Below are 21,787 nucleotides of genomic sequence, written 5' to 3'. Positions count from 1 at the left end.
TGCTTCCTTGCACCACAAAGCACGCCGGCTTCGCCGGGCAACGTTTACAGCAGAGTACAGTTACCCGACGAAGATGCTAAGTTGTGTATTTGTCAGTTTTATAGTAAGTATTCTTTATCAAAAGATCGAAATACGGAGAGAGAGAGAGAGAGAGAAGAAGAGGGGGGTTGGAGGAGAACTGAGAAGGGGAGTGGTTAGCGGGGAAAGAAAAGGACGTTAGACTTTAATCACTCCACAATATACTATCTAATCCTACTGAGCCGTCCTTTGACGGCTTTACTTTTGCAGCAGTTGGGGTACAGTTTACATCTGTCGTATGAATTACTTGCAACTTTTCTTTCCCGGATGCCATCCAATAAATCCCGGATTTTGGGAGTGGGGACGATGCTATATTTCAAGCGCAAGAATCTCGCAGCTTTTGTATAAATCAAATTAGAAGCAGCGGAGATCTGTAGTGGTACAAGTTTTTGGTGCATGTACTACGTGCTTTTCATGGAAATTGAAAACCACTACCTCCTCCTCCTCCTCCTCCTCCTCCCCCTGAATTTGTGTTAGCCTTAGGTGGATTAATGGCAATCCATAGTAGTGAGAGCGTGATGGCAATAAGTCCCGACCACACAAACACAATTGTGGGTGTCTTCCTTCTCCTTCCCATCAAGCCTTTTGCAAAAGGATACAAGTGAGCTAGAACCCAAAAGCTGAAGAAGGCTCCGCCAATGAACTTGCTCCACTGGGGTTCTGCGCTATAAATTGTCCTTGAAAATGCCACTATCATTGCTATTATGTTCACCATCCCGATCACAATAGGTGGAATCATCAAAGAAGTCCATTTCACCAAGTACAAATCTGCATAGATATCATCATTGTCCTCTCCAGCAGACTTGGAAGTAAGTGTGAAAGATATCTCGATCCCTGCAATCACTTTGAGGAGACCTTGCATCACTGCAGCCAAGTGGGCACTGGTTCCACCGATGAGCCAGAACTGCTCGTTTCTCCACCAATCTTCTAATCCTATTCCAGACCATTTTACTTCCAATATTGCCAATGAGATCAGGCATATGGTTATAATCAGCAAATAGACCAAGAAAACCACGTTTAAGTTTTTCACGATAAAGTGTCCGGAAAGGAGTGAGAGGGCAGGAAGGAAACAGTAGACAATAAGGAACAGAGAGGTGAAAGGATAGATGCCGACATTGAGATAAGCTAGGCGCTGGAGTAACTTCAAGCGACGGGAAGCGAGGAAGGCATTGTTCCTAGAAAAGAAAATCTCCACTGAGCCTGTAGCCCAGCGGAGGACCTGATGGAGCCTATCTGTAAGATTAATTGGAGCCGATCCGCGGAACGCATCACGCTTGGTGATGCAGTAGACGGAGCGCCAACCGCGGTTGTGCATGCGGTAGCCTGTGACCACATCCTCTGTGACTGAGCCATAAATCCAACCAACCCGATCACCCCACTCTGTCTTATCTTCATACCTAGAGAACGAATAAGAGGAGGGTAAGACACAACTGGAGTGTGTCGCAAGAGGATATCATATAACCTATCATCATGTTTGAATTCTCAATTTCGCATTGTTTTTTTTTATTATTCAATGGATGTCTACTAATTGGACACAGCACACTGAAAAATGGTTGGCATTTGCGTTCCTTCAGATTTGGATATTGAATGTCACTAGCACTACTATTATATTTGATGCCATCTATATTAATTCGTTTTAGTTTTGCTAACTTGAGAAACCAATTTAGGATAGCCGTGCATGTATTCAGCAGTATTGATCTATATTGAAGAAAACTTACCAACAAGAAATTACAGATACAGCTTCAGCCACAGTAGCAGCATCAAGTGGTTCACGGGGAACTCTGAGAGCACCAGGTGGTCTTCCGAACTTGACAGCAGGATGATCAGCAATCGGGCGGCCTTGGAATTCAGCAACAGGTATAGATTCAGCAAGCATTGTTGAATTTCCAAAACGTTTGGGCAACAAATTGACGTCAAGATCAGGATCGAAGTCAGTGGCCTTCAGGGCTTGGGTCTCACTACCCTTTTGGCTCATCGTGCTAAATTGTTGAGGGGGATCAAAACCATAAAGTGCGAACCGCCTAAACATGCAACCGGTGCCCACATAAACAGGTCCCTAAATGCATGGGACATATGTAATTGGTGACAATGGGATAGGGATCATCATTTGCAGTACAAAAATCTTTGGGATTCTCTATAAATGCTAACCACTGCATGTTTTATTTAAATTTTTATAAAAAAAAAAAAAAAAAACACAAATGAAACGATATGACAGAACGGATGTAGGAGAGAATAACCACCTGTAGGCCATCGAGTGCACGCATATTACCATCAAAAAATACTGTGTTGTGATTTGCATAACGATCAGATGGATCAATTCCTTCAAATCTTTGAGGAAATTGTATATAGCAGATGTCTTCACCTCCCCTATCCATCATGAAGCACATCCCCTCCCGAATAGCCTTGCAATTATAGAAATAGTGGTCGCAATCTAGGTTGAGAATGAATGGTCCATTAGAGAGTATGGCTGATGCTCGAACCAAAGCATTCATGGCTCCAGCTTTCTTGTTATGATCATACCCCGGTCGCTTCTCTCGGGAGACATACACAAACATGGGTAACCGGATGTCCACGTCTGAAAAATCTAGGATTTTGCCTTCAGAGTCTCCCATCAGCGGATCACTACTGGGAGGCTTCAGCATTACCTGCAACCGCCATACTGTTTGATTACTTGGGGCAAGGCCATATACTGTTTGATTAGTGGGATTAGCACATTAATCGGTTACATACTAGAGAAAATTGACATAGGAAGTTACCTGCAAGATTCCTGCATGATCACCTTTAGCATGATCGCTACTAGGAACAGCCCAGGTACCAGGCCAATGGGTGCCATCAGCCATCCAAGTGGCCTTTTGGACCTTAACAGGCTCTAGGGGATCCGCCCCACCCTCTCTCAAGTGCTTTAGCATCTTCATTTCCTCTCTGGCATTGAAGGCATCGGATCTTCTCCTTATGGAATCGGGCAATCCATTGATCCTTACCTTCAACTCATCATATTCCCTCTTAACCCTTCTCCGATCCTTGACAAAATCGGATCTCTTCTTGTTCTTGGTTGGGTCACCCTTCAAACTGAAATAGGTTTCTGGGTTCCTAGGCTCAATGTCGTGTTTCTTACAAAATGGAACCCATAAATCGGCAAAGCTGGCAGCCTCGGCCATTGCCTCAAATGTGAGGAGAGCACCGCCATCATCTGAAACATAACAGGCAACTTTCTCCACAGGGTAATCAGCAGCCAGGATAGATAAGATGGTGTTGGCGGTGACGAGGGGCGGCTCTTTCTCTGGATCGGCCGTGGAGACAAATAAGTCCACTCCGGGCAAGTCAGAGCGACCGGTAGGATTGGAGGGCGACGGCAGATCAAATTTATCGCGTAAAACCTCCAGGTCTGTAGAGCGGTTGACAGGACACAGCTTGGGAAGTTGATCCAAAATCCAGGAGAAGGCAAACCAGACCTCGCACGTGACGGACATCGCCCACAACCAGATGGCGTCGTCGTTTGGATGTCTCAACCTCCAGGTTAGGAAAAAGGCCAAAATCACTAGCCGAACCGCAATCAGCAGCCTGATCAGGTGGTCAAAATTAATGATGATCTTTTTAAAATTTCTCCATTACTGACTTGAATCAAATCAGAGAGTATATGTTTGTACCAACTGTGCGGTGGTTTACACAGTTAGCGGTCTGGCCTCCATGCATGATCCATGCAATATTACTTTTTAAAGAAAACATTCTGAGATTATGATGGTTGAAGTTACACTAGAAACTTAAATATGACTGATTGCACAATACGAAAATAATAATAATAATAGGAATATATACTCGGAACATCATATCATATCATATAAAGTCCGTAATGTTAATTATTGTACGTAAGCTCACTGCTGCAAATGACACCCAACCAACCTGTATGGGCTAATAATGCCTTGCGGAATTGGCAACCTCCGGCTCAGAGGCCTCCAAGGTTTGTCGGACGGATCCAACATACCTCTTTGCATTCCATCGCCATGGTCATCACCATATCCATCATCTTGAGGCCAATACGCATTTCCGTAACCATACGTGCCCTGGGTCTCAAAAAGCCACTTATTGTGATCGAACTCTCCGTTTTGATTTCTCTTCATCATGGACATGCGGCGATCTGCTTTGGGGTCATCCGGGGCAGGCAGCGACAAAGCTCCACTGGAAAAATCTGGTACCTCATCTTCATAATCCCCAACTTTGTACGGCTCCTTGCACCCTGGACATAAACCTCTTTCTTTGTGGGCGTCCATGTAGCAATCCCTACAAATCTTGAACCTGAAAGCAACAAACATGTGTAATTTTAATTATGTACCGTACGTTTTACGCACGCAATGATCCATGCATACGCTGCTACTTTGGACATTTGTCATTTTTCTTCTTGATTATATACCTGCATTCGCAAGGAGTTATGTCATTTCCTCTTTCATCCTTCATAACCTTGCCATCGCAAGCAGGCATGGCGCAGGACGAGCCTTTGGATCCTGCCATTTGAGGATGGCTTACTTTTGACTCTATGACCTTATCCATTAGGTGGGCCCGCGTGACGCTGTTGAAACCCCCAGTAAAGAGTGAATTGGAGACGTATTGCTCCTCAGCTTTTGCAGCCACTGACGGTGTAGTTGATGCGTCCATTGGTTGGTTGTCAGGTGTAGGGGGAATGTGGACTGTGTAGTTCATGTAATCAGCAGAGAATTCTCCTGACATATCCAGGTCTTCCCTAGAAAGGCTCACATAACGACCACTTGAAGTTCGCCTGGCGAATTTGACAGTTTGTCCACTTGAATTGCGATTGCCCTGAGAGGAGGCAGAAGAAGAAGAACCCCCACCCCCTCCGGCGGAGCTGTTGCGAATTGCCTTCTTAGATGGTTGGCTAGACAAGGTTGCCATATTTACACCACGGATCAATACAGGTCGATCTGAATTTCTCACGACGGATTACCTGGCAACATAATTATCTACTATATGCCATGCACGTACATTTCCATCAATCAATTATGTGTGTTATTCAACTTTATTATAGAAGATGAATCATGGCTATTGATTGATTGATTGATCTTTCAATTAAGTTGGTTTAAAAAAAAAAAAAAAGAAGAAGAAAAACAATTTTTTCAGGAAAACCCTGCCAAGAACATCCAATTTCTGAAGCTAGCATTTCTAGAGTCTATAGAAGAAAGACGACATTCTTTCTTTTGTTTCCGTTCGAGAAATATCAACTAGAAAGAGCATACAGAGAGAGATTCACGGTGGCATTCTGCAGCAAGCTCCTGTGTACAAAGAAACAATTGAACACTCAGAGAGGCAGCTTCCTCCACGTGCTCAATGGTTGTCCCTTGCGAATAAGAAAGAAAAGAAAAGAGAAGAAACGAAAAGGGAAGGATTGGATACATAGCGGAATGCATGGTGAGGTGGAGAGACCGAGTAACTCCTTTTGATCCTATACTTACGGGTTCCAAGGGCATATAATACCGTCCATCTTCCCAGAATACTAGGAACAGGGAAATTGTTTTTAGGGTTAATCACAATTATTTCCCTTAAAGTATACCTCATTTCTTATTTTACCCCCTAATCATTTTTTTGTCTCACTTTATCTCTCATTGGACAAAATTGTCCCTCTATTATTCTAAACTCTTATTTTTCTCTTTTATTTTTTCCCTTTCCCCTTTTGTGCTCTTTTATTTTCTTTGCCTCTTTCTTCTTTCTTTAATTCTTCCTCTTTCTCACAAAAATTTTCATCTTAATGATTGAAATTAAAAAAGAGGAATTGTAGAGATCTATCTCCTCCTTAAATGATTAAAAAAGTATTCAAATCACTTTCCTAAAATACAATTTTTTTAGCCTCTCAATTCTTTTAATTTTGATTTTTCCTCTTTTCTGTCTAGTTTCTCATGTTATTCTCAAGAAAATATCATAAGATGAAATTGTGACCTGATTAATAATCATCAATTGAAATTTGTAATACGTGGCATCATACAAAAAATCAAAATTAGTTTTTGATGCCTTTTAAACATTCACTCAGAAATGCAATTACAAACTCAAAATAAAAATTTCCGTTGAGATGGAGTTTTCTATTAGGAAGGATGAAAGAGAGAAGAAAGAGAAAAAGAAATAAAAGAGAGGAAAAAAGGTAAATGAAAAGTCAAAATAATAGAAGGGTAATTTTGTCCTAAAGGGGGTTAAGTGAGCAAATTAAAGGTTAGGGGATCAAGTGAGAAATAAGGTATACCTTAAGGGGATTAATTGTAACTAACCCTTATATTTAACATTGTACATACGAACCATCAATCGATTCAAGAAAAATAAATTTAACTACTACATGAACGATCAATTTAAGAAGAGTAAACCAACTGCGTACGTGATCGATTATTATCCGCTGTGATGACATGAATGTATAGGTGTGATTTTGTGAAGAAAGAACCCCCCCCCCCCAAAAAAAAAAAAAAAACAATTGGGTTGGCAATACAAGCGAATCAGATATGAGTGTAAAAAAAAAGATTTTAAACGATATGGGATACTTCAATTTTGAAGATTTCCTACAACAAAGAAGCAGATGCGAGTGTAACTCTCAAAACAAAAAAATAAATAAATAAATAAAAAGGATGAAGACAAACAAAAAATGTGAATGATTCTCGTAATAGTGTACCAAATACATATGGATATCATTTAACTTTGATATCACTAACAAAGGGAGGAAACTAGAAGCCGACAGAATCTTACGTAGCGATATGGACCGTTGTATGGATTTGCTAAACTTGCATTTCAGCTAGTCGAACAAATCCAGAATCTTAGTAGAAATTCTAGTCACGGGGGTACGACGTATATATTAGTAGAAGTTCAGACTTGAGACATGCTGACTGAGAGGCAACCAGAGATGCATAAGGCTAACAGTTTTAAATCCGAATTTTGTTTGTCGCAGAACTTGTAGTAACACAACTGATTAGTGTTTGGATTGTAAATTATTTGAAATAAGGGTTGTGAAAAAGGTACTGTGGCACTTTTTTGATATGATGTACATGAGATAAAAAGATGATTGAAAAATATGTTGATGATGCAAACAAATCAGTGTGTGTAAATAAAGTGAAATAATTGACAATCCAAATACAATATTTCCAGCCCACCAAGCAAAGCCGATGATTTCTTGGTCATGACCAACTAAAGCTATAAGTTCCATTAAACAACGTCCAAGCACTTGTTATTTGGAAAAAGTTATTTAATTATATTATTATAAACACATTTTTCAATCATTTTATTTAATTATATTATTATAAATATATTTTTCAATCATTTTTTTATCTCACATATATCAAATCACAAATTAATGCTTCATTTAAAAAAAATCATTCCAAATAATCTCGTATCTAACACCCACCGTTTTCAGATTACCAATGCCATCAGTATGATTTCCCTATACTTTTTTGTCATTTACACTCGCACTATCATTTTTATTATATAATGTTTATTTATTACATTATATAATATAACAAATGGTAAAAGTGCAAATAACAAAATATGGAGTGCAAATAACATTTTCCTTTGACTTCCCTAGAATAGTCTTTGCATTTCCGAATAATTCATCAATAGAGTATCAACCTGAACCTGAGCCCTGCTCATACACTAGCAAAATTTTATCCACAACCATTTTCAGCAACTAGACTTGCTCGTAATACTTGACCAGTTACACAAGGTCGAAGGTGTGCTGTACACTGTATTCTAATTTCAACATGTTATTATTAATGGTCCGATACATGACTCAAAAATGCTACTCAATACCTTCTGGACTTCTCCTGAACTATGCTCACTCCGGACAAAATTTACCAATATCGGGAACAACCGAGGGATGTACTTCCTAAAACAATCCCGTTCCAAACCACTTAAAATTCGAAACACAGACAAAACTAGCGGAGTCCTGGCTGCCAACTCTTCTTTCTTGGCTGAACCCAATGGAAGATTCCACTGATGCACTGGCGCATTTGCTGCTTTACTCTGAACAGATTCTCCAGCACACTCCAAATATATCTGTAGAATTTTCTCACATACAGCCAGAAGTTGCTGTTCCATGTTTTTTTCTCCATACAAAGATGGATTACAGGCAAGCAAATCAGACAAAAAATTTAGGTAATTCTGGTAGGACTCATTCTCAAAGTGAACCATGGGTGGATCTGAGACCTCAAGGATAGAACACACTCTCTGCAGCTTAAGCTGCAGGACTTTGTTGGAGTTCAGTTGATGGGCATGAGTTGCAACGGAAGAAAATACTTCAATGAGAATGATCATGGAATCAGCAGATAAAGGTTGTGAATGCAGCTTATAGAGATCACTTGCCACCTGAGGAAGGAGGGTCAAAAGGAACAGTTAAGGGAACCTTCGGTGATTGGCATCAATGTAACAAGCACGCAAGTATTATTATGAAGAAAGAAGTTGTTACTTATAATGTCTAAGCATAAGTCCCCTGAATAACCAATTGGTTAACTTCATCTGATATGTCAAAAGCTAGCTAAAGATGGAAGAGAATAATCCCAACTGCCAAAGATCAAACTTATCACAAGGGGCAAAAAGAAAATAGGCTGGCATCCTATAGCAAGAGTCAAGGATTGCCCAGCCAACAACATTTTCAGCTGCAGCTTGACATCTCATGAAAGAGCAAAAGAAAAAAACTATACACCCTCACCTAACTCCAGAAACATGCACAGAGAATCAGAATGCACACTTTACATTCACATAAAGAACAAAATAACTGGAATCCAGACCCTAAGTAAAGTTGAAAGAATAATACAATGAGTAAAAACAGTCAGATTTGGCCAAGACACAAGAAGAAACGCATTAAATAATGAAAGGAGAAAAAAGGCAGTGAAAGAGATGAAAGAAATCTAATTTCCTCTCCTACAATTTCCAAAATAACAAAGACATATACAGCAAATGCTCCAAAAATCCTAACTCTCACCTCAATCTCTCCTCTCTCCATAATTGCAAACACTGATTAATGAACCCAATCTTTTTCCTATGAAATCTCCAGGCTTAAAGGTAAAACTCCAAGAAGCAAATAACAGCAGCTTTTCTTCCACCCATCCACAAGGAAGAGATATATAAACAAGTAAACTAGTCTAGGCATCTCCAAAACATGCAATCTGACTATAGGAAGGAGTGAGAAGGATCCTTTTGGCTACAGTTTTTTTTTTTCCCATTGGATATTCAATCACCTTGGGTATAGGAAAATTATGTTTTATGAAAAGGAATTAATGAATGAACTTGCACCACTCACGCAGAGAGAGAAAGAGAGAGAACCTGTATGATGAGCAACTGTGCAGTTATATGACTCTTTATCCTAGAAACAACATATGTTGAGGTTTGCAGATTGTCATCTTCAGACTCATCATTTATCAAGCCAAGGCTAGATGATGTTTCCATGTCAGCATAGTCTTCAGCCAGATCAGGGACCTTTATGCTGTCCATGGTACTAAGCAATTTTAGAAATCCAGGAAGACTGGAAGAAGCAGCCTCTTTCAAAGCCAAAAGGACATCTCGCCACTCTTCTTCTGTAAGTCTGGCTCTTAATTCACTGACCAACCGTCTCAATGTAGCAACACCGGTTCTTGCAGGCCCTTGGACAGGACTCATAATAAATGCAGCCAGTATTGATACTACACTCTTCAATTCTGACCTGACGACAACAAAGAAACTGACAAAAAGGTCTACCAGATATTCAGCTGCCAATGCAGAAGTTTCTGTGTCCCATGTGCTTCCATCAAGTAGTAAGGATTTAGAACTAGGAGAAGACTTGTCATCTTTCACGCGTGTTTTTTGCTTATCATGTTGGGAACTAAATATTGGAAATATAACAGAAGTGAAAAGACTTAGCCAAAATACTCGTGAAAAGAGACTCCCATGGTCTTTCAGAATATTGAAGAGAACTTCCAGTGCACTTTTCCTGATAGCAGATCTAGGATCTGAAGTCAGTTCTGATAAACCTGACAATTCATCAATAAGCAGGAAAAAGTTAGAATTTTTAAGAGGCAGGATACCACAACAAAAGTATATCTTTTAAGATATCATTAACAAGAATAGGTAAATCGTAGACTTAATCCGAGGACACCAAAAATAAAAAATCACTCATTCTTGAAACTAAGAAGGGGGAAAAAACACCTGATAGCAAAGGAAGCCAGAAAAATGCGTGATCATCTTTTTCTGTGAATATACGTCCAACTGAATCATTATCATCTCTAACTACCATGGATGAAGCATCTTCTGTCCTTTCATCATTGCAAACAAGTCCTCCATCTGCTAGTTTGACAGCACAAAATCGAAGAAAAGCAATGGCATTGAGGCTAACATCACTGTTAAATCTACTGTTTGTGAAGGTGATGAGGCATTTAACACAATCAGTAAAAGTCAGAGTCTCAGTCTCAGTTATGTACGAAAAATATTCTCGAACAATCTTTTCCATGGTTTCAAAGGCCAGCAAGACTATATTTTTTCTTTCATCAGCTGCAGCAGTAGTAAAAACCTGCAAAAAACATAAGCATTCACATGAGAGAGGACATTTCAGAGGGTCATAGGAGCAACTTTACAAATACTTTAGCAGTAGGCAGATGCTCAGAAGTACACATTTTAACTAAGTATTGTTCGATATTGATACATAAAGATGCCACAACTTCCAGTATAGGACACAAGAACATGACCACAACACATTGGTGAACACCAAGAAACTAAGGCATCAGCAAGACAGACATCTTTATAGGTCTTTCAGCATCAAAATGCTGGAATGAGCTAACAACTAATTATCCTCCAGTCAAACATCAGATACTCAGTTGACAGCTAACTGTATCTGATGCATGGTTAAAATATTTCTTGATAAACAATACAAAATATTATGTATATACCTATCCACAAATTTCAGGAAAGCGAGCTTCCTAGACATAAGGAGATTTCAACTTTAGAATCATATACATTCACTTCAATGAGCTACATGTCTTGAATTTCCAGCCTTCTGTGCATTAACAATAAGATTTTGATTCATTTGATGGCCAAACTTACCATAAAAACGCTTTTCCAACCAGATTTGACATTACTGACACGGCTGAGTACCATCTGTGAAATACACCGAACTATCAACTCCCTAATTTCTGCAGAGCTGCTCCTCTGCATGACAATCACAAATGGTTTCAAAAATTCATTCTGGAAATTATAATTTGCCAGTTCCTCTCGCTCCAAAAATTTCATTGAAAGCTGTCGCAACGAGTCCATGACGAATATTGCAACAGAGAGATTTTCAGACAAACCAACTGATACAAAAAAATCAGACAGAACAGTCCAAATGCGAGACCAGACTAGTCTGATCCGATTCATGTTATAGTGCCTGCAAAATAAACAAATGGGATGCCCAAATTATTCATTCTTTAATTCAAAAAAGGAAGACTTTTAGATTGCTCTTGCATCACGTGATGCTCCTGTGAAAATTTTGGCACTAAAGGATAATGTAGAGTATAGGTTCTTACGCAACTTCAACAATTTTAGTAAGACTGAATACACGAGGATCTGTTGGAGATTGCAACTCTGACATGGAAACTTTGCAAAGTGCCCTCACAAATGCCACTATAGCCTCACTATTTAACCTTTGGCTATGAGCAAATATATGGTTTAACTCAAAATTCCCGATCTGATCAAGCAGATTCAAGTTGGCAATGAAGTTATTGATCTGTTCCGAGGTTACCAACCCTGGCGAATTGGCTACTAAACTGGTACTGTCATAGGAACCCCCACGAACAACAGCTACCACAGCAGGGTTCTGGAGATTGCCTTTTTTCTTCAGAGATGGAAAACCTGCAGACTTCAATGCCTTTTCATCAGTTTCAGCATTTGCTGTAGTTAAAAATGAGGCATCAGAAGGTGCGCCTTCCCCCAAGAGCTGCAAGTGCTCAAAACGAGATAGGCATGTTAAGATATGCTCCCAAGATTCTTGAAGATAATTACCATCTTCAATGGCAATTGATACTATTGCCTGCAAGAGCAATATGCCAAAATCACATTTGTGGATAAGTTATCTTGCAAGTCAATCACAAGGAGGAAGGGAAAAGCCTCTCTCTATGAATGATCATGTTAAGAATGTATATCGCTCCCAGGTGATCATTTCTGAGTAGCTAGGATAGAAGATATTAACCACACTTGAGAAAACAAATCTGCCCTTAAAGTGCATTAGGCTAGTTAGCAAGGCAGACAGAAGTCAAAGGAAAATTACCTTAACAGCATCAACATTCTTTTGCTTCATATCTGCGGCGCAGTGAAGGTAAGTAAACTTAGCCACAGTGGTAACAAAAGCATCTCTTTGGGTTTGCATACCCATTACAGCAGTGACATGCACGGCATGTCGGAAGCCCAGCAAGCATTGAGAAGTCGCTTCCTTGTCATCACTCTGGTCTAGAGTTACACTGAATGCAGCAATCATTGGACCCCAACATACTTCAACCATAAACCTTAATATTGCTGGATCTGAAACAGCGTAATATGTGGACCTGCAATTGGAAAAAAAAAAAAAACATTTTCAAAATGCTGAACTTTAATCCCCTAGAAAACAAATCCGTAGCAAAATTATGCAAACAGAATCTCCAAGTGTCAACCAATAAACCAATTCCAAACATTTTCAGGAACAACAGAAGTATTTGACAAAAAAAAAATAAAGTTAATAAAGTCTACTATAAGATATAGTTCAAAAGATATCCCAACTTAAAATACCCCAATCGTAAACAACTCATTTGCCTCCCTCTACTCCCTTCTCCCACTGATCAGCATCATCCAATATGAATTTTTAAAAATATATGCGCATGCAAGCATATAGAATGTTTTCTTACTCTGATTTTCCAGATTTTGCCTTGAACTGCTCTTGGATGTGCCTTATAAGATATCCATTTGCACCCATTGGTTTTTCTTCAGTCTGCTTCCAAACTAGATTTAGAATGCTTTCTAATCCTAGCAGTCTATTCAGGCCATTCCCCTGTTTGCTTTGTGGCACAGAAGAATCTGCATTCATCTTGATCTCATTCTTTACAATTTGATCATACAGCTTGCCCAAATATTCTTCCGGTAAATCCTTTCCACCATCGATCCCTCGGTTATTCCGGATGAAATCAGCCTTTGTCATCTTCACAAACAAATGAGATGCAAAATGGTTATTAGTACTAAAGAGAAACCGATTTTATGTCACGGTTAAAAGAGAGAGAGAGAGAGACTTGGAAAGTTCACTCCTTGAACGTCAGAAAATCCATGTTAAATTACTTCACTTCAGATGTTATACAAAATGTTAGCATGCAATCAGGCTTAAAGTTTGCAATCTACAAGTTGGAGTTCCAATTGCATTACTTTTCTAATAGATAAGTGGAATAACACGTTAAAGAGATTTCAAAAGATAAATTTTTAACATGCAATGTTGGGCATATGCATGTTTTAAGAATGAATTGTCTGTCCAAATTTTGAAGAATGATGAACAAGTAAAGAAAAAGGGGGTAGGATTTGTTGAATAGATAACAAGTAAACCACTGACTAATTTTGTGAACCAATAAGGTTTCTGAAGTCATGCACTCAACACTTTTTTAATTCTTCATAGGTTAGAGTTAATTACAAACTGGATGCCATAGCATACAACAATCACTTCTAATCTCTTTTTCAATTTTCAAGTGAAAAGTAAAGGACGGGTCTGTCCAATCCGCCCAGTAAACCAACAAGCTCCACAAAGGTAATATCTAAAGAAGTCCTAATCTCTTTTTCTTTTTCTTGGATATTTTCCATATCAAGACTAAAGTACATGCAATTCTCAAGCCCTCCATTTTCATCCTTGTCATGATATTCTTGACTTCTTCGTCAGGTATCCCAGATCTGTATGGGATTTTATTTTTGGGAGCAAATGGATATAGTCAATTTGTGACTTACCAAGGACAAAATTGATAAAATAAGGGTAGGGTAAGCTGCAAGTCTTTGTACAGTAGAATAAGATCAAATAAATCAAACTCATCATTGATAGGGTGCGATACAAGTTTCAAGCTATAGGTACAAGGTTTGCCACCAGACTGATGACATTCAGAATATGTAAGGTCAAACAAATATCCTATTATCTTTCTTTGAACGTTTTACATTTTACAACCAGAAAACTCGTCTGCAATTTCAAACATTGACCCTTAGGCAGCAATCACAATCCAGCCAACTTAATATTTACTGTAGATTTATCAGACTTAATTGAATAAGAATCCAAGTTAAAACCTTTAAAAGAGTCATGGAGGAAAATTAAACCCGAGGTTACATTCTATTTTCTTTGTTGCAATGTTCAACTTTTTGCTCTCTTCTAATTTCTGTATATCATTGTATTCCTTAAAATCAGGATACTTCGACTTGGGTACAGTTTCGGATAGAGTAAGGTAAAGATTAAAAAGAAAAAATGAAAAAGACAGTTTTAGATGTTTTTGCCTTTACCATACCAATGCTCACTCGCTATTCTTTTTCCTATTCTATAGAAAGGTATTTACATAATCACATTACAAGTGGAACAATAGCTGATTTAGTAAGCTCACCTTATCTTTTACCATGGTATTGTGGGCATCAGTATTAAGCATTATGACAGAATAAGCAAGAACATAAGCTGTATCTGCACTGGTAAATGAATTGGGGCTGCATTTACAATAGCGTTCAGCAAATTTCTCCATGATGCGGTCAATCTTCTGTGCTTCACCAGGTAACCGAAATCCTCGTAAGAAAAATCTGATAGCTTCACCAAAATCCATTCCTTCCAAGTTAAAGGAATCTACATATGCATGCATGACTTTTAGCGGAAAATCCTCTCTTTCACCCAAATAGTCACCAATCATAGTTTCATTTAGTCCAGAAGTATTCTTCAAGAAAGAAGCCACTGCTTCTGGAGAACTGCCAACCTTTTTTGTGCTTAATAAGAATTCAATCCCCTTGGAAGGTTTTCTATTGAACAGTGAAACACCTTTCTGCATTTAATTGACTCAAATAGTCAAGACAGGAATTAAACATCATAAAGATAGAGGAAACTGAAAGATGTTGAGGAATTATAAGGTTGAAAGTCATGACAAGCCCTTACTGTAATGCAGTTATAGTCTTGTGCGAAAAATTACACCATTGCATCCTAAGTAAAACATTAGCTAACCTGAATCTCTAGCTTATAAGCTCGACGCTGCTCCAGGGTAGCAGCATCAGAGAATTCAGAATTTACTTCAGAATGAAGCTCATTGTCAGCAAGATTTACTTCTTCACTAACAGTCGCAGAATTCTCGCTCAAAATTTCATTCTCAGACATCGATGAATTTAATTCTCCTACTTTGAGCTGCTGATCCATCCATAATCCCATTGACTTGATTATTCTGACCAAGCATTTTACAGATTCAAGACGAAATGTAATATCTTGAACTGGAGACAAAGTGGTAGTAGAACCAGGAGGTGGACCTAGTGCCGTTTTTAGAAGGCCATTAACAGTCCTGCAAGTATCTGATGGAATTAAAAATGTTTAAACCAGAACAAAATAAGAAAACAATCAGAGAGCAATAGCACACAGAAAGGCGATTGTTGCTAGCATAGGAAGATATGTTCTTACAGTTTGATTCTTCAAGCCAACTCATTGTTTGCCTTAACTCCAAATGTCCGAGTTTAACACCCCAGTTTTTTCACTCCTTTTTCTTCCCACCCCTTTTCCCCCAAAAAAAAATGCCTAAACAAAGAATAGACAATAAACAACCACAAATGTCTAAACAAAGAATAGACAATAAACAACCACAAATGTCTAAACAAAGAATAGACAATAAACAACCATTCACATTATAAATAAAGAAGCAATCTGCCAAACATCCAAATCCTTCAGCTACTCCATTTAGCTCAAGGAGACCTACTTACTGTACCCACCAGTCTTTCAGCCCCCCCCCCCCGGGTCCCCTAAAAGACCAAGAAATAATGAAATAAAATTGACCAAATCCATCCAAGACCTTACTACTTCCCAGATCCCCAACCTTAGTCCACCATTGAAGATTTTAAGTTCCTCAATATTGAGAATCCTAGAGTTCCATAGTCATGTGCACCTATTAATTAAAAAAGAAAAACCATCATCCTCTTAGTGCTACTGAATCTGCCACTAGCTAAAAAGGGCTAGCTTTAAGCTATAGGCTAAAATTTAGAAGGCCTAGCAAAAATAAACCCATTAATACTCATGAATGTAATTCCCACCAACAACTACCATCAACCCACAAAACTTCATTGCCAGCTGATCATTGAGCACCTTCAGTGCTCTCAATGGACGTCGGCCAGTAAGAAAGACTACAGGACTCTTGCAAGGTTCTAGTGTATTGATAGGGATGCTGCATGGTCAAGTAACAAAAAGTGATCGAGCTTTGGTGGTGGTTTGTAAAAGTTTGCAATCACAATGGAAGGTGCAGAAAACTGAGGCTTCTAAGGCTTGACTGGCATCTCTTAGGCTTTCTAACTAGTTCTAGTTTCCTAACTTTGTATCATCTTTTAGATAGTTGGCAGATAGGTGATATTTAGAGGAAGATGGCCCATTAAATCTTTATCTTTCACTCTCTTTTTGACTATTTAATTCAAAAATTCATCTACCAGATTACTGACCACAATAATATGCACCAATAAGCACCTAAAAATGGTTAATTGAGCCGATGACAATATAGTGGAATGTGGTCCTCGTAATGAGATGATCCAAATTTTCAGAACATTAAGCTAAAAGTTTGCTTCCGACATCCAAAGCTTCAATTATAGGACTTATAAATCCCATTAATAAAAATTTTCCAAGTGGAATTTCAACCACATTAAAAAAAAATTCGGTAAAGCACCAATTTGATGAGAGATTGAACTAGCACTTGGCCCACTTGGCCTGCAGTAAGTAGAGTAACCACATTGAACTAACTCAGCTATAGCTGCCCTAGGACACTGGTCATTTAACATAACCTTGTTACCATCCCTTCCCCACCCAACCACCCCCGGGGAAAAAATATCAGTAGAAATGAAGTAAAAGAACCAGAAATAAACTCATGGAAGTGTTTCCAATGATTCACCACACTACACACAATATTGCAGATAAAAATTTAAAACAAAAAAAAAACACATAATAGAGCATTATTTGAATTATTATTTGGAATAATTACTGTAAAATTTTTATGATGTGATATATATGAGGTAAAAAGGTAATTGGGAATACAAAAAGGTGATTGGAAAATATGTTTATGATGTAAGATAAATAATATTTGGGAAAACTTGGCTACCCGAACACACCCAGTGATGTTACTACCCAAAAACATCATTGAATTGGAAGACAAATACTCCACAGGACATCATCAGACCCTATGATGACTGAACCATTAATTGAAATCCCGGAAAAGAATAAAAGGAAGAAACTTCCAATTCAAACAGACATGCTTTGTACCTTTCAAAAATATTTGGGGCATCCAAATCACAATCATAATTGACAAAGATATCAACAATAAGCTGCGAATCCTGAGAAATCCTCTCCAGCAAACTCAGGATGGTCATCTTTTGCAAGAAACTGGGTTGAAGTACATTCTCCAGCACACGAAGGATGAACATGGGAAAAAAAATTCCAATTTCTGATTTTAGCCCTGATCTAAATTTTGACAGTAAACTCTGAAATATAGAACAAAGAAGTTGGAATATCGTCATAACTGATAAAGCACTGTTCTTCAACAGTGATAAGCATAAATATTGCTTTATAGCATTGAGGAATCTGCAATTAAAGTAAAAGGAAAAGGAACGTGTTAGCTTTTCCAAACTCAAAAATGTATTGAAACAATCAAATGAAGAAATGCCAAAAAATTAACAGGCATTATGGAATTGGGATGAATTGAGCATGGTCAAGTTTGCAATATTGAGCTCAAAATCGTTCAAAAATGCACACACTTGAATGATGTGAGCTAGATCAAGTTTTCACAAATGGTGCTCGAGTTTAATGCAAATATCCAATATGGAGCACTCAGTATGAACTCGAGTATAATCAAGCCAAACTCAAACTTGATATTATCATCAAAGAAAGATTATCACCCAAATCAAATATCCACCTAAAAACAAAAGCTTCCATAACTCCTCCAAAAGGAAAACCAAAAGATGGCATTGTTCAACCAATTTACCTAAACCCTGAAATCATTAGATCCAATCCATCCACATTATTTTTGAATCTCATATGCAGTATTGTGATTTTGAGATGTTGCATACCATAAGAAAAGCTGCAGCAATAGGATTTTAGTAGCTGTAAAAATAAATACGTAACAAACAAAAACCTGTTTCTCCCAATGGAAAAGCAGCAGCAAGACAGACACACAGACAGAGAGAGAGGAAGGGTACTACCAATTAATGAAAAGTTAATTCTATTGCTTTTCTTCTTTTTTCACTTGCTTGCTACTTGACCTAAGATTAATACAGTGTAAAATGGATTTTCCAAAATTAGGGCACTTGATAGGTTTAAAAATTTTGGCCATAAAGCCTACAACTCACGTTGATACCTATACATACAAAGGAACACAAACTCATCAACCAACAGCTAAAATTGAGTTGCTTGAGAACCACTACAGCTAGGCCTAAATTGACCACAGCCAAACTGCTCACAAGCAGCTCAAGTTAACCTATCCCCAGCTAGGATATGAAAAAAGTCAAAGTCTATTTCTAACTTTTCTTTCCCTATATTTGCTGCGTTTAAGCTTATTAAGTCTTATAAACAACACCAAACTCCACTATGCATTCCAAATTAAGATAGACCACATGACGCAGCCACAAGTATAAGACAATAGCATTCTTCATTCTATAGTTTACTATTATCTTTAGAAAACATAACTTCTGCCCGTTGTAATGATGCTTCATAAATAACACACATGGAATGAAGGAACAATTTTGGACAGGAGAAAGGATGCAATTTGATCTTTGAACGGCCAAAAAATAATCTCAAAAGGTTACCAAATTTCCAAAATTTTATGTTGAATTTTTAAAACCATAAAGCCATTGCGGGAAAATATAATCTCAAAAAGTTCTCTTTTGTGAAGCAATACACTGTAACACATACTAAGTGGGCCATAAACCTTAACCCTTTTGCCTCTGGCACCCTGCACTAGATCTCTTACCCCATGACCAGTATATTATTGGACAAAAAAAAACTCAAGATGCTTTCAAGCAACTTAAGGTTGGAAGTACAACGAAGGGATGTGGATCATTGAGGAAAACCTAATTGAAATCTAAAGACGGAGATTCGAATAATAATAATAATAAAGAATTCCAAGGGAACACTTAAAAGCAAGAATGTGTGTGCATAAAGGGACAGAGACTTATAAGAAAGGCATCATGGTAAATAGGCAAGGATACTTACCTCTCATTTGTGCGCCAAACAGGACCAGCATTGTCCATGATGACTTTTAGGAGCTCCAACGATAATATTTTGCCTCTCAAAAGAATTTGATCATCCTGATGCTCCTGTGATGAGAACTTCATGGATAGTTTGCAAATGTTCTTGTAAAGCATAAATCCGTCCTCCGTGATCTTACTGTAACCATTAAAATCATAATCCGGTTGCTGCCCACTGGCAGATTCAGACTCAGACTCAAATTCAGATTTCTTCTCTACAGGGGACGGAATCCCATGTAGCATGGGAGGCGGAGGAAGAACTTCTTTAGCTTCCACAACGTCAGTAATGAAATTCTGAGCGAACTGGATGGAGCTCCCTTCATTCAAATTGCGATCGGTGAACTCCAAGAGTTGGGCTACAGAAACCGTCCTAAAAGAGGGGAGGATCGCAGAATTGTGCTCGACCCTGGAGAAAATAATGACCATCATCTGAGCAAGAACAGACTTGGCACAGATCTGATTGGTGCCGTTGAAGCCGCCCAAATACACATTGTAGCAGGATCTGACGATGTGCACAAGGCAATTGCCCCTGATGAGGACGCAGGGGGAGCGGACAGCGGAAAGGAGAAGCCTGAGCACGGCGAGCTCGACGGCCTCGTCGCCAAGAGAAGTGCACTTACAGGCGGAATCAATGAGGCGGAAGATGAGGGAGGTGGCAGCGGCGTCATCGGTGGTGGCGATCTCGCAGCGGAAAAATCCAGAGGAAAACAGCCTGGAAACGCAGTCGAGTGCGGGCTCGACAACCTTGGGGGCCCCAGTGTCGAGGGCCAAAATGAGGGGTTTGAGGACGAAATCGGCGTCTTGGGGGGAAGAAATGCCGTAGAGAGGGGTGCAGGAAGCGGGATCAGAGGACGAATCGGAGAGGGATTCGAGCTTGTCGAGAGCGGATTTGCAAGCGGAGACCAGCTGGGAGTGTTTCCGCCAGGCGACGTTCTTGATGATCTTGTCCAAGGAGGGGCCCAGCACGCGGCCACAGCGGGAAGGGCCACCCAGGGTTTGAGTTTGCGGTATCGCTGAAGAAGTTGACATTAAGGAGGAGTAAAATCAGTCGAGCTTGGAACAACTTACCGTGTGTTGTCAGCTATTTAGAAAAGGGGAGGAAGGCCTGCAAATAGCAATCTGGGATTTTCATTTGTTCTCCCCTGACGATGAAGCTATGCTAGTAAGGAACGCTGGTACGACAACTAGTAACCAGGAGAACCAAGCAGAAATCCAGCAGAAGAGCCCCCCCTGAAGCATTGATCCATTGCAGAGGTTGTCGGTCAGGTGGAGAAGAACCAAAAACCTCTCACCTCATCATCCTCAAAAGTCAAGAACGAACACGATGACTATCACATTCTCATTCTCTCGATTTTGGTCCTCACTTCACTACTTCCCCTCTCTCTCTCTCTCTCTCTCTCTCTCTCTCTCTTTTTTTTTGGGTCCGTCAGCAGCGCAATGGAACGAGGCAACGCATTCTTCTCCCACGCCTAATGCCGCTTGCCGCATACATGGAAGCTGGCTATGTATTGTTCTCTCTCACTCGTGGTTTGTTGGCTTATGGAGGTGATACGGGCACGTTTGGATTAGGAGTGCAAACGAGCCGAACTCGAGTCGAGTTTTGGCTAATCGAGCTGAGTTCGAGTTAATTTTATGAAGCTCGAACTCGAGCTCGAGCTCGACGAGCTCAAAATATCAAGCTCGAGCTCGAGCTCGAGTCAAATTCGAGTCGAGCTCGAGATTAAAAAATAAAAAAAAATAATTATTATTATTTTATTTTTAAAAAATAAAAAATAATTTTTTTAAAAAAAATGAATAAAACAATAATTTTTTTAACAAATAATAAAATATTATGGATATATATGTAATTTTACTATTAAAATAAAAAATAAAAAATAAAAAATATATATATAATTGAGCTCGCGAGCCAACGAGTTTAATGTTTTTGAGCTCGAGATCGACTTAATTAGCTCGAACTCGATATTGACGAACTCGAGTCGAGCTCGTATTCGAGCCGATTGCGAGCGGCTCGATTCGCGAAACACCCCTAATTTGGATGGTGTGTTATTTGGAAGTTTGTATTTTATATACTAGGTGGGTTTCCCGCGCGATGCGCGGGCGCTGGGTAGGTTTTCGGCTTGCGAACGTTTGGTCAAACGTTTTGAATGGAATAAATTGGATTTTTGATGGATAATTTTAGAATTTTAGTTAAATAGAGTGTATTTGTGATAATATGTAAATGTATATGTTATGAGTTATTATATACATTTTTATATATTGAATGAGTTGTTTTTTAGGTTAAGTGATG

The 21,787-nt window shown here is 39.0% G+C and overlaps 2 protein-coding genes across 5 annotated transcripts; both read right to left on the bottom strand.

Annotated features, from left to right (window-relative positions):
- Positions 1 to 465: 465 nt before the first annotated feature.
- LOC113709568 (cellulose synthase-like protein D4) lies at positions 466 to 4,983 on the bottom strand. Its single transcript, XM_027232364.2, has 6 exons — positions 4,487 to 4,983; positions 3,979 to 4,371; positions 2,835 to 3,639; positions 2,319 to 2,723; positions 1,797 to 2,134; positions 466 to 1,475 (listed from the first exon to the last, which is right to left on the bottom strand). Exons 1-6 carry the CDS (start codon positions 4,981 to 4,983, stop codon positions 491 to 493), a joined length of 3,423 nt encoding a protein of 1,140 aa, XP_027088165.1. The 3' UTR covers positions 466 to 490.
- A 2,636-nt stretch (positions 4,984 to 7,619) lies between these two features.
- On the bottom strand, positions 7,620 to 21,010 carry LOC113710737 (brefeldin A-inhibited guanine nucleotide-exchange protein 1-like). Of its 4 annotated transcripts, none has more exons than XM_027233854.2 (11): positions 19,466 to 21,010; positions 17,522 to 17,839; positions 15,245 to 15,572; positions 14,646 to 15,068; positions 12,936 to 13,225; positions 12,326 to 12,599; positions 11,586 to 12,088; positions 11,125 to 11,446; positions 10,234 to 10,594; positions 9,376 to 10,058; positions 7,620 to 8,418 (listed from the first exon to the last, which is right to left on the bottom strand). In XM_027233854.2, exons 1-11 carry the CDS (start codon positions 20,527 to 20,529, stop codon positions 7,810 to 7,812), a joined length of 5,175 nt encoding a protein of 1,724 aa, XP_027089655.1. In that variant the 5' UTR covers positions 20,530 to 21,010; the 3' UTR covers positions 7,620 to 7,809. The 4 variants fall into 4 exon arrangements, with proteins under 4 accessions (XP_027089655.1, XP_027089656.1, XP_071922663.1 ...); XM_027233855.2 differs by having other exon boundaries at positions 15,245 to 15,582; positions 19,466 to 20,977; XM_072066562.1 differs by lacking the exon at positions 17,522 to 17,839 and having other exon boundaries at positions 19,466 to 20,977.
- Between the last annotated feature and the right edge of the window lie 777 nt (positions 21,011 to 21,787).

Source organism: Coffea arabica, chromosome 9e (genome assembly GCF_036785885.1).
Source record: "Coffea arabica cultivar ET-39 chromosome 9e, Coffea Arabica ET-39 HiFi, whole genome shotgun sequence".
In the NCBI taxonomy this organism is placed as follows: domain Eukaryota; kingdom Viridiplantae; phylum Streptophyta; class Magnoliopsida; order Gentianales; family Rubiaceae; genus Coffea; species Coffea arabica.
This window is presented reverse-complemented; position numbering and strand designations above follow the sequence as displayed.

Coding starts and splice junctions, on each gene's coding strand:
- LOC113710737 (XM_027233854.2), bottom strand. CDS start 20,529: ATGTCAACTTCTTCAGCGATACCGCAAACTCAAACCCTGGGTGGCCCT. Junction 12,089..12,325: donor AGAATGTTGATGCTGTTAAG/GTAATTTTCCTT, acceptor TTGCTCTTGCAG/GCAATAGTATCAATTGCCAT. Junction 10,059..10,233: donor CTGGCTTCCTTTGCTATCAG/GTGTTTTTTCCC, acceptor ATGAATTGTCAG/GTTTATCAGAACTGACTTCA.
- LOC113709568 (XM_027232364.2), bottom strand. CDS start 4,983: ATGGCAACCTTGTCTAGCCAACCATCTAAGAAGGCAATTCGCAACAGC. Junction 2,135..2,318: donor GTGCACTCGATGGCCTACAG/GTGGTTATTCTC, acceptor CCATGCATTTAG/GGACCTGTTTATGTGGGCAC. Junction 1,476..1,796: donor GTATCTGTAATTTCTTGTTG/GTAAGTTTTCTT, acceptor TTCGTTCTCTAG/GTATGAAGATAAGACAGAGT.